The sequence below is a fragment of the Talpa europaea genome (genome assembly GCF_964194135.1).
Source record: "Talpa europaea genome assembly, chromosome: 5".
In the NCBI taxonomy this organism is placed as follows: Eukaryota; Metazoa; Chordata; class Mammalia; order Eulipotyphla; family Talpidae; genus Talpa; species Talpa europaea.
The window spans coordinates 112,423,603-112,436,860 of NC_140071.1; the positions used below are offsets into that span (position 1 = coordinate 112,423,603).

The window sequence follows — 13,258 nt, forward strand, 5'->3', positions numbered from 1 at the left end:
CCTCAAAGTCAAAACTACTACATGGTATTGCCTCTACATGACATTTGGCTATCGCCTTAATACAAAGCCTTTCGAGATTGAACCCATTCATCTGTAAAACTGACTTTCAAATAAGTTCATTTTCACGTAATCTAGATAAGTCAAAAAAGCTCATTTCATTGGTAAAATACTGATCCATGGAAAGAATAAAATAAATATTAATGAATTGACAAGGAATTATGCATTCCAAACACCATGATTTTTTCTGTCATTGTTGATAAATGACATTGAGTATGAATGAAGGTATAGAGCTTGGTGGAGCCATGATCATCTAAGATGACCTGCTCCCTAAGTTTCACCCATAGATTATAAAAACATTTCCTTTTCCAAACCAAAAGGGTTTCATTCAGTTATGTCCTGGCAACGAGGGAAGACTGGCAAAGCAGCACAAGGAACACCATCCGTTCTCAGGCCTTATTGGAGAAGAGGTGAGATCAGCTACTGGAAACACAAATGTCACTGAGCAAAGAAAAGCAACACTGGCAAATATCAGGAGGTGTCTCTTCAAATCGATCATAGCAATGAGAGAGCCAAGATGTAATGGTATTACTATCAGGGGATAGTAAGGAAAACAAGGTAGACTATCATTTCTCTTTTATGGCAAGCTGGAGTCCCCCAACCTGCTAAAGACATGATTATAGGTAACAGCAGCACTTGATGGCCACAGTGTGTTCCTGCAGGTTACACATATTTCGGGGGGCAGGCTGTGGGGCAGGGATGGAAACTGACTGTACCAGAGCAAGTCACTAAACTATCTAACTGGTGTTTTAGATACATAATTAGAGCTTGATTGATACAGCCGTCTGTATTAACGAGTAATAGGTTCTGCCAACTCGAGGATCCTTGGAGAACACTGTGCTTTCAAAGCAGCTGGCTTGACTTTAAAGACTTCTGGATCATAATATACAATATGCACAGGAGTCCTGAAATGGGAGAAAAAAGGAAATCAATTTGAAATAAGATGAACAGGAAAGGAAACTAACATTTCTCAAGCATCTGCTGTGTGGCAGGCACCGTGCTATTGCCCAGTTTTGATTTTCATTAGCACCCTAGGAAATAGGCATCACAATCTCTGCTATACAGATAAGGAAATGAAGGCTTGGAGAAGTTTAAAGAATGATCTGTGGTCAAATCCAGATTTTGTACCTATGAGATTCCAAAGAGATTCTTCTTTCCACACTAAGTAAATTCTGGAAATTTCTCAATAATTTGGCAATATTAAAATAAGCCAGTTAATCCTCTGGTGGACTTAAAGAAATCAAATTTTTAAAATTTTCCTCCGTCGGCATTTTATCACCAAATTATAACTTTGCCACTGGAATACAGATTGAGCACCTGATCTAACTCTTCCTTTTCCATTAGTTAATGAACAAAGAATCAGTTTTCTTTCCTTTGATGCTGAACTTAATTTTATTAAAAAACACATTATAAATTAAAAAAAATATTTCATTACATAAGAAGTAACATAGTTCATGTGCCCTGAGTTCAAGACTGCTACCCTTTTTCAGTGTCCCCTGATGATGCTTAAAATAGGCACAGGTATTATCCCTTGAGGGTAACACAATGAATTGGGATTCAGGCAAGTTAAGAGGTCTTCTAAAAATAAATAAATAAATAAACAGGAATTACAGGCAATTTCCCTGTTGAGTGTATTTTCTTATGTATTTGAAACAGATCATACATGTATATGATACCAAAACACTGAAAATTACGAAAGCCTGTTTAGTGAAAAGCAACTCTTCCTCCCATCCCTGTTCTCTAGGCCAACAAAAGTAACGTGTTATTAGCTTCTTGTACACTCTTCTGAGATATTATAGGCATATGCAAGAACATACATGGCAGGTATGTATTTTTTTCTTACCAACTGCACCATATTATGGGCTTTGGTGTGCAACTTGTTTCACTTAACAACATCTGTTAGATATAGTCCCATGTCCAAACTTATGGAGTTATCTCCAAGATCTATATTTCAATTAAAAGCTAGTCTACTAATTCTAACTGTATGTAGCCTTGTCATTATGGTAAGAAGATCATAGACTTGCAGTAAGACATATAACAAGTGAGTGAGATTTTCTGAATATTTCTTGTATTGCTACAATTCTTTAAACTGACCTTGTTAGGTCAACTTTCCCCTCTCCCTAGCAATCCCAACCTTTCCCACCCCATTTTAACCTTAATTGGCATACCTTCTACTTCCACTAGCAAGTTCTTGAACCCTGGGAGATACTTTGGAATGCAGAGCAGCAGGAGATACCTGCCAGCAGGGGTCACGGGCAGGTAAAAAATCTTGATGAAGAGGTTTGGCCTGAGCTAGAGTTACTGTTCGAGGGCTAGGTTTAGCTAGCAAGGCAGCACGGGATATCTAAAGCAAAAACAAAGGACACAAAAATATATCCAAATTTCACATTTCTCTATCTTTATAACTGCATTCCCATTTCTTTTCTTACTACTTTTGTAGTAAGAACACTCCTTGCTGGTCTTCCTGCCTTCATTCTCACCCCTGTACTGCCCAGCCTTCAGTGGCACTTAACAAGGGAGCAAATAAGCAAAGAATGAGAGCTCTATGTGATTTACGTGCATCATTCCCATTTAATCATCAGAATAATTCAATGAGATAAACATTTTCTAAGTTGAAGTCAGATCATGCCACTCTGAAATGGCTTCCTAATTTGTTTAAATATCATTTAGGCTCCTTACTGTGACCTGGAAGTCTCTACATGGCCCAGTTACTATCCCACTCCTGATCTCATGTTCCTCCTCTTCCCGTCCCACCTTGGTCTCTATGGTTCTAGCATCACCAGGCCCCGCTGGCGCAGCTCTCTCCATTCCAGAACCTTTGCATTTGCTGGTTCCTCTGCTTGAAATACTCTTTCCTGCATCTTGGTATGGCTGCCTCTTCATCACTCAGATCTCTAGACTTAACTATCACATCTTGAAGAAGTGCTTCCCTGACCATTCAAGATAAATCTCCCTCTTTTTTTTTTTTTTTTTTGAGATATTGGTTTACAACACAGTATGTGATTCAGAGGCACAGGATCCCACCTCCTCAGATGCCTGTCCTCACAGCACACCCACCATTAAGACTCCCATAGTCCTCTACCATAGTCCATTGTGCCCCCTTTCCACCATTGTGGTTTTACCGCTCCTCCTCTTGCAGCTTTGATTCTACAGTCATTTTTCTAGGGTTTGTTATTGGTTTGATTTTATCTAATCCTTTTGTTTTGTTTCTCTGTATTCCAAATATATGAGTGAAACCATCTAGTATTTGTCTTTCTTCTTCTGACTTCTTTCCCTTAGCATTATCCCCTCTAGTTCCATCCATGTCATCACATATGGCAAGGGTTCATCTTTGTGATGGCTGAGTAGTATTCCACATTTAGCTAATCTACACCTCTTTCCTTGGGCACTCGGATTTTTTCTATAACTTGGCTATTGTAAATAGTTGCAATGAACACAGGAGTGTAAATATTCCTTCAAATTAGTGTTTTTGCATGTTTTGGGTAAATATCTAGGAGTATAATTGCTGGATCATATGGTAGATCTACTGTCAGTATTTTGAGACACTTCCAAACTTTTTTCCTTAGGGGTTGGACTAGTCTACAAATCTGCCTTTCTAACTACCATCTCCTACAGTATTTATTCAATCTTCCTCATAAAGCACCGACCAATAGCCAAGTTAGCTCATCTGTTTCATTTACATGCTATTGTCTGCTTCTTCTCATTAGAATACAAACAGCTTTTTTTTTTTTTTTTTTTGTGGGACCTTTCCCAGTGGCCGGGGAACAAACCGATGCAGCCCAACACTCAACCACTGCGCCACCAGGGGAGGCCCTAGAATACAAACTGCTTTAAAACAAGAAACACTTGGGCCTCTCCGGTGGTGCAGCAGTTGAGCGCTGGGTTGCGAAGCTGCCTGCGGCCTCTGCGACGCCGGTTCGATCCCCAGCTGCTCCCTGGCCACAGGAGGAGCGTCCCACATGGCGCCAGACCTCTCCTGCCACCCGCTGCTCCCCTCAGCAGTGTACTTCGGTCCTTCTGCCTGCTCTGCTCCCCGCTCTGGCTCGGTGAATCCTCTCACCCTCCTGCGCTTCTGACTGTACCCAGTGCATGTATAAACAAAACAAATAAATAAATAAAGCATGCCTCTATTAAAAGGATTTAAAACAAGAAACACTTGTTTTCCATAAGCTAGATTAGGCTTTGGTACATAATGGCACTAAATAAATATATGCTGACTGATTAAGGGATCAATTCCATTTGGTTTTTCTCTGAAACACATACATCCTAGGTTGACTTTCTATTATGCTGCTCTATTGGTGAAGTAGGAAGAATGAAATATAGCTACTATTCTCCCTTTGAATTCATCCTTTGAATTCCATATCAAAGAATGGAATTCCATATCAAATTTTCAGGTTCCCAGAGTGGGGTGAAAGTGGTCCAACCTCCTAGTCAACATGATCATTAAATATATACTGAAAACTCAACTGTTAATGGGCACCTCATTGCCACTACAATCTAGGGAGTGAACATGGCAGGCTCTCTGTTGAGCCAGCCCCTGCCTTATCTGTAAGTATAAGTCACAACAGTTCTCCAATAGGAAGTATTATCTTGATTTTGCTCCACCCAACTTCAAGGCCATCCCAACTTTAGGACTAAGGCCTTCATCTCCTCTCGATTAGACCCTCACTTCTCAGCTTTTCACTCAGATGACTCTCATCATTCAGGTTTCAGCTCAAATATCCCTTCCTCAGAGAGGCCTTCCTTGACTACTATGTGCAAAGCAGCTAATTCCACATCCCTATGCATAGCCATTCATTTTCTATGTTATTTTCCTCGTAGCACTTATCATTACCTGACATTATCTTATCTGTTTACTTATATTTTGTCACCTTTCACTAGCATGGAGCCCTCTCATTAGTTCACTGGGCATGGTGGATGGCACACAGTAGGCATTCTAATGCCTGTTGAATTAATAAGGCTCAGAAAAGTTGTCACAGCTTCATAGAGCTAGTAGTTGGGAGGCTGGAATTTGAATCCAGTTTTTCAATGATTCCAAAGCCCATGCTCTTCACTCTCTACTCCCATCCCTCTGCAAAAAATTGGAGTTAGGTCTTTCTTCCAGCCACAGACCACTCTTTCAAGGTTCTCTTTTCCAATGACTTTGACTTATGCCCCAAAGAGGCAAAACAACCACTGAGGAACAACCAGAAAGTGAACTGAAGGAGTGCAGGGCAGTGCTGGCTTACAGGTCGGATGGGCCTTTCACTTTTTCCTCTTTCATAGCACAGACCCTCTATCTTGATCCTCGGATGGGCAAGGTCTACAGTTCTTGGAGTTGCAATAGCATTTAGGGTAGAAAATGATATCTTGGTGTCAATCTAAGGGAGAAAACAAAAATAGTACCTATAAATATCAAATAACAAGCTGTGTTTAAATCAAAGTCACAAAGTATGGTCTGACTTTGAACCAGACTCCTCAGCAAACTCAACAGAAAGGATGAGGATCATGGAGCAACCCATGATTATAGTTGAAAGGATCAATTTCCACCCTTTTCAAACTAGCTTGTATGGACTTCTACCCAGTTTTTCATAACTATTAAACCAAAGATGAGGAGGAAATGGCAATGTCACACATTGGCCAAGAGATAAATGGTGATGCAGATTTATGGAGCAATAAACTCAGCCGAGAGTGAAGGCTGGCTTAGCCCTACCACTTGTGAACACGGGAAGGGAGGGAGAGGCTGCTTTGATCTTAACTATTTTTCTCTTTGGAAACTGGAACTTACATTATCATAAATCACTGTGCTAAAAGTGAACTGAAATGACTCTCATCTAACTGGAAGAGATAAGAAAAACAAACCAAGAAAACGAGAGACAGAACCATTTATGTCCATAGACAATGGGTCCTAATTCCCCAAGGTAGTTCACACTATCTTAATTGTGGGGATGTGTTCAGATTGCATGGTCTTCTATTTAAATTACTGTATCCAAACTCAAAACTTACAATAGGTTGAGGGGAAATATAATTGAAAATTGCAAATAAAATAGGGTTTTAACTGTGGGTGGAAAAATAATAGACAAGGTATAGTCCAAATCCCCTTCCGTATTATTTAAAACAAATGATGATACTAACACTGACAGTGTTTTACATACATTAATTAATTTATTCCTCATCTGGGGTATCCTTTTTATTTCTATTTCACTAATGGAGAAACCAAGGTACTGGGAAATTCAATCATTTGTTTAAATTTACATAATTAGCAAGCAGTAGATGGCTGGAATTCCAACCAAAGGTCATATGTCTCTCTATAACACCATGAAGTACTAATTAAACATTTTAACCATTTTGGTGAATGAAGCTTTGTCTCTTGCTAGGTGTTGAGGAAAATTAAAGAAATACATGACAACCATTGCTTTCAAGTAAGGCTTACAGTTGAAAGGGAAATAAACAAGTATTTGTTAATTCATTAGACAAATAACACTTAAGCATTTATATTATGAAAACACAACAAAAAAATAAGGAAACAGTCCTTTTCTTCAAAGAAACTGTCAGCTAGAAGAAACAGACCTATGGGTAAGTAATTAAGGTTATTTGATAACTATAAAAGAGAATAAAGTATTGAGAGATTGGAAGAAGAGTGGAAAAGTACAAGAAGGATTTTCTTTATCCCCTTTATGAGACATTAGATTGGCCTTGAAGGAAGAATCAGATTTCTGACAAGCAGAGGGACAAGGAAAAATAGGGAGGATGTAGGAAGGAAGACGGGGAAAAGTCTGAACGTGGAATCAACAAAGCAGGGAGCAGACTGTCTCTGGTGTGCAGGGACATCGGATATGTAAATGCATTTGAAACTAGGTTCGGTGTGAGAGGCGGTCAGCCTATCCAGCAAAAGACTGTCAAGTATTTTTGCCAGAGAAGAGGCATGATAGAGCTGGAAATTAACCTTTTCAGCATGTGTGAGCAAGATTGAAGTAGGGACACAGGAAACTGGAAAGGACAATAAGAAATATGCCCCCAAAATATGAAAGAAGTATGTATATAGTCTACCCCATTCTAAAGCATTTTTAATGTTATAATAATTTAAGTAATATGATAATTGCACAAGAATAAGTCAATGTAGCTAGAGAGAGGATTCAGAAACATGATCTAAGACAGCTCTGCTCAGTTTTTTGGTCTAGCACCTCTTTACACTCTGAAAAGTGACTGAGAATTCCTAATACTGACGAATTTTAAAAAATGTATTATTTCATCTAAAAACAATAACAAATTCATGATTATTAATGTAAATAACTCATGATACATAACTACATTTCCCATAACAAGAAAAAATTGTGAGAAGATTGATTTTACATTTTCAAAATCTCTTTACTATCTGGCTTAATAGAATATTATTGTTTTTGTTGAGGTATATGAAGAAAATCCAGTCTCACAGAGATACGTAGTACAAAAAGATAAGCATATTTTAATATCTTTACAACAATTACAGATATTCTTTTTTGATACTACAATAAAATTTAACAAATGGTAGTTTCTTTAATGTTAGTTGTAATGTACAACCTGAAACTATGCCGATGACCTTTTCATACTCTAAAAATTCATGCCTAAAAATTTATTGGTTTATTATGCACATTGAATGAAACTTTTATTCATACAGGATTTTGAACTTGCAGATTATTTGTGGGGGGCCTGGGGAATGTGGACCAGTTTTGGAAAATGTTGTCCTATTGTAAATAACATGGTGGTATGTAATAAGGATGGCAGTGAACAAAAAAGGGATGGGGCAATGGAGAGAGAACTCTGAACCCTAGCCTCTAGAACACCAGGGAATCTTTGGCAATGGAAAGGAAGATTTTTAGTCCATATTTTATATAAAAGCATTCTTCAAATGGAGTGAGGAATTAACTACTTTAAAAATAAAAAAGGAATCATAAAAATACTACAAGAAGATAGAGTTGCCAGTGCTATGCTGGTAAATGTTGAATAACTAGCTCTTCATAGAGAAAAAAAGGAGCTATTTGTAGTGCTTATCTGTTTCAGTGGCATAAAAATTCCCACCATGGCCAGTTTCAAACTACCAAGGTGATGTCACTAACTATGAAGTTGGGAAGACATGGGCACCACCAGCCAGTACAAGGACACACTGGAGGTCATTTCTAATTTCTTCTTGGGAAAGGATTTTCCAAACATAAAGCAATGGGAAAAAATTCAAAGGAAAAAGTTTAGTAGATTTTACTAACATTTGAAATGCTAAAGTTTTAACACCTCAAATGATTCCAAAGTAGCAAGAACAAAATTAAAAGGCAAGTTAGGGCGTTCTGCTCCCAGGGATAGCAGAACAGCTTGTATTGAACTAATCCTCTTGTTGAGGACAGTTATGGATACTGAACAAACTATTAATAACGCAACCAACACCAACTCTTCAAAGGCACTGGAGAACAGTAAAAGGCAAGCATAAACCAGAGAACATATGACGAACAAAAAAAGTAGTTCTTCCTGTATCTTCATGATTGAGAGAACAAAGCAAGGCAGGTGCTAAGCTTGGTGTGAAGGGAAAAGACGCAGTGGCCCTCAGCGGGGAGGTAGGGCCAGAACTTCAAGAGCAGGGCCAACCACAGAGGAGGGCTTGAGATAGTAATCTGTGGCGATACGGACCTAAAATTAGTTGACTCTATAAAAGGGAGTAGAGAGGGAACTGACCAGAAAGAGTTAAGAAAATTTTTTGGAATAATGTTTTGAATCTTGATTGGGGTGATTATTATTAAATGGGTATATACATTTGCTAACATCTTATTAAACTTTAATAAGTTTACCCTTAAGAGTTATGCATTTTATATAAATTAGGACTCAAAATGTTTAAATTACAAGCTGGGGAAAATATTTGCAATGTACATAACAAAGAATTAATATTGCTAATGTGGAAATAACTGATGAATCAGTATAAGTACAAAAACTAGTAGAAAAATAAAGCCATGAATAAGATAAATTTACCAAAAACACATATGATAAATAAATGTGGGGAATAATTTGAATTTATTATCAGAGAAGTGTTTTTATTAATGAGATATTTTTAAATAAAATTATTATGTTGTAGAATGAATAACATCTAATTTTGTAAGATTCTGGGTGACAAAGCAAGTTGCTGCCAGAGAACACTTTAGGGCAATAAAAATGAACAGTTGGGTTGATTGGAGATTTTAAGTGTCTGGAGGAAAGAAATGATCAGCTCAGTCTTTTATTTCCATCTTAGAGTGTAGTTAAGGGCATAAAAAGCATTTACTAGACTTAACCTAAAAGAAATCCTATCTTGTATGATGACAGAGCTAAAAATTATAAAAAATCAAACTTAACGTCAAATTCTTTGAGTTACAGCACAGATTGGATATTCAAAGTTAAATGATTTCCTATGTTAAAGTTAGGGCAATGGTTGGGAAGTAATGGAACCTTGAAAATTAGAATGGGGACATATGGGCAGATTCTAATGAAGGTAAACTTTCCTTATCATTAAAGCAATCTTTTCTCCCCGCCTGAGAAAGTTAACTCCTTGCCTGGAAAATCTGTAATGGCTTCCCCTAAAAAATTATCTGCAGGGAACTGCTGACCTACCCCTTCCATCTCTCATTGCCTTTAATCTGTCATCAGACACAAGTTCTGGCTGCCATAATAGCCTTCCATAAACTGCTCCCTCAGCTTCCATAATTGCTTAAGATCTAATTCTACGTCACTCCTACTGGTTCTGCTTCTCTGATCAAATCCTGACTGATACATTAGGCATAGGGTAGATGGAACAGTTTATTTGATGAGAAGGGAAAATAAATAAGAAGAGAAGAAAAACACACAGGTAGTTATCAGGGGAGTTACAAACAAGTTACATGTTACAAAGTCAATCAGAAACTGTTTCTCTCATATGGACCCACTTACATTTTTTGGAGGCACATAGTTTGGATCTATCTCTTTAGCTAATGAGAGTCGTAATATCCGGGGAGAAGGATCAGCTATTTGTAAAGAACTTTTTGGTAAGCAATTACTCAAGGACCTACAAGCAAATGGAACATAAAATAGCATTATAATAACTGTATTTTTCATTCTATAAACAATCTCCAATCAATTATGTATATATAAACACAATTTATATAATTACATATATAGAAGGTAGGCAGGTATGTAGGTAGATAATTTCTCTCTTAGGAACTTCCTTTCCCATCATGTTGTTTTGTTTACCAGAATAATGTTTCTTAATTTTTTAAATCATGATCCATAGTCAGAAATACATTTTATATTGTGATTGAGTATGTAAATCTGTGTATGTTTGTATCTGAAACAATGCTTTGCCTAAGCAAAGCATTCTGATTTCTTGAATTTTATTTTTAAAAACTAGTTTGATTTCATGACTCAGTGATGGGTTGAGACCTGCAGTTTTAAAAACATTTCACTTCCTACCAAATTCTCATAGTAAATCCCTGTGAAAAAAATTCTACTACTAAGGAGCCTTCTGTGATAGCCAGTCTCTCCTATAATGCAGTTGGAGAACATGCTGGTCTTAGTTGCCAGCAACTTGGCCATTTTTCAGAGACCACTCCCCACCTATTTCATTCTCAGAAACCTATCAAACACATAGACCGAATATGTACAGTCACCCCTCCAGCTTGTGCTTGAACACCTTCAGGGGGTGGGCTGGAGATAATAGTTGACTGTCCAGATAAGCCTTTCCCTTACTGGATAGCTGGTCAGAAAGACTTCCCTACACCTAGTTGACATCTGCTGCTCTGTAAATTCTTCGAGTTCTAAGATGAAGATAAAGTAATTTACTTTCCACCTCCTCTTCCTCTTTCAGATGTTGACCCTTTAAACATTTGAAAGCAGCTGTCACTGCTTTTTGGTCTCTTCTCTAAGCTAATATGTCACTTCTTTTCATTGTTTTTCATATAACAATTTACAAAACCTTAACATGTCATTCATATCCTTCTAAATAGTCTCAGATTTATTATATATATATAATGTATATTTTATACACACACACTCCTAATGGGTCCTGACTAAAGTAGTGATCACCTCCTTGTAATTGTACACTGAATATAGTTCATTAATACAACCTATAATTTTCCCAACAACCACATTACATTAGCTCCCATGTAAAAGGTATCACTTAAGCTGTCTTTTAAAGATAAGAAGTAATTCAGCATTCTAAGCAAAAGGAGGAGCATTTGGGAAAAAAACCCGCAAAGGCATAAGAAAACACAAATTCCACAGATTTCAAAAACCTGCAATGCTACATTCTCACATTTCCTTTTAATTATCTAAGAATGGTAAGTTTACGGTGAATTTTAGCTTTGCCCAAAATCAAATATACTGATGATATGCTTTTGATTATAAGTGCTGTCAATATTTGATTTTTTACTTTGATTCTTCAACTGCAAGTTAACTTTTTAGTTTGTGAAACTGTACACACTAAAGTAAGAATGATGTAATACTTAATCAAATTAAATTAGGACTCATGGAGATTGTCAAGGAACTCTACCTATTTATTTTATAGTTTATCTTGAATCTGTTGGGCTGTGCCAGTTCCTGGATCCTTTTAGAAGGTCGACTGAGCAGTGCTGGAGAAGGGATCTCCCAGATGACAGATTCTCTACCACAGCCATAGTAATATTCAGCCCTGAAAGTTGTAGAAAGTAAGAGGAATGAAATAAGCATAAATTCAAATGATCTTAGTAATTTCCAGCATTGAGTCCCCAGGCAGAGGGAGCAGGTAGAATGGTTAGCCCTTTATTGCTCAGCTATTTTCCACATGGGAAGAAATCAGAAATGTTAACAGCCATCAAGTTTTTAAGAGGCTTCTAATATCCTATTTCAAAATAGATAATTTTCTATAATAATTACATTGCATCTTCTAAATAGAACAGAAAATAAGTTGATGAAAAGAGAAATGTGTTGCTTTTTGAAACTGAGTACTTTCGGGCCTCCCCTGGTGGCAAAGGCGGTTGAGCACAGCGCTGTGAAGCTGTCCGCAGCCTGTGAGTTCAATCCCTGATGGCCTAGCCGGCGAGGGTCCCACATGGCATGGCAGATCTCTTCTGTCTTGCCCGCTGCTCCCCTCAGTAGTGTATTTCGTCAGTCTGCCTGTTCTGCTCCCCACTCTGTCTCTGGTGAATCCTCTCACCTTCCTGCGCATCTGGTCTGTACCCCAGTTCTTGTATAAATAAATAAATCTTTAAAAAAAAAAACAGGACTTTCTCTGGCACTATATAATAATTTTAAATAGTTTTACTATGCTTTTAGTTAATAGGATGAATTCCATCCATACTCTGTGTTAAGGAATAAATTCTGCTTGATCACGATATGTAGGTTATTTAATACTGGTTTTTGTTAACTGAGATTTTATGTAGAATAAATAATACTGTTCTTATCACTCCTGTCCCTCCACCCTTCCTTAATCAGAACACATCATCAGTGAAAAATAAAGTGAGGTTGACTACTTCAGAACTGGAGTTAACTCGAATTACTGTCCCACTTCTGCTTTTATTATTTCCCAAAAGACCTCTGCTCCTTAAGCATGTTCACGGATGTGGATCTGTGTTCATCTGCCCAGGCACTGGCTGCTGGTTGCTAATCTAAGTATTGGTTTGCATTTAAGCTGTTTCTCCTTTGTTTACAACCACCTGGCCTTGATGCTTGTCCATGCCACCCACCATACATGTGCTTTAGGGCACTCGAGACCTCCCAGTCCAAGCTCCACTATCTGACAGCCAGCCCACCCACGCACCCACCCAGGCAAGTTCAAGCAGGCAGGGACCCACCAGCACTTACTGGGGATTAGCTTTTTGCAGGAAATGGTGGTTTGGTTTAGGAACTAGAGATATAGGAGGAAGAGGTGACTTTGAATAATGGGGCACTTCAGAGAGATTAGCCCCAGTAAGGAGGACCATAAGGATGGGAGCAAGAAGTGATTGAGGAGCACAAGGCAAAATGCACTTGAAGAGCAAGGAAGTGGAAGAAGCCCAAGAAGTAGGTGAAAGATACAAAAAAGGAAAATGGGAGGACACAAGTAATAGAACTCATTTATTCAACATTCTCTCGTGTGTGGCAAACCTCAAAAGTCATGAATATATGTGCTGACCATATTACTTATGCCTTTTGCTGCCAACACAGAGGCGTATATAAGTGCCCCAGAAAATATGTAGAAAATAATATATTTTAAGGCAGTTACAAAGATTAAATAAGT

General features: G+C 37.9%; 1 protein-coding gene across 1 annotated transcript in view; it reads right to left on the reverse strand.

Moving 5' to 3' along the window:
* Positions 1 to 658: 658 nt before the first annotated feature.
* Positions 659 to 13,258, reverse strand: part of SPMAP2L (sperm microtubule associated protein 2 like) — a gene marked incomplete at its 5' end in the record, with an annotated part of 35,904 nt that continues 23,304 nt past the window's right edge. The window contains 5 exons of the mRNA XM_084233007.1: positions 659 to 962; positions 2,226 to 2,401; positions 5,286 to 5,417; positions 9,958 to 10,072; positions 11,555 to 11,692. Of these exons, the coding sequence (XP_084089133.1) occupies positions 848 to 962; positions 2,226 to 2,401; positions 5,286 to 5,417; positions 9,958 to 10,072; positions 11,555 to 11,692 (676 nt within the window). The 3' untranslated portion in view covers positions 659 to 847. The remainder of the gene's footprint in view (positions 963 to 2,225; positions 2,402 to 5,285; positions 5,418 to 9,957; positions 10,073 to 11,554; positions 11,693 to 13,258) is intronic.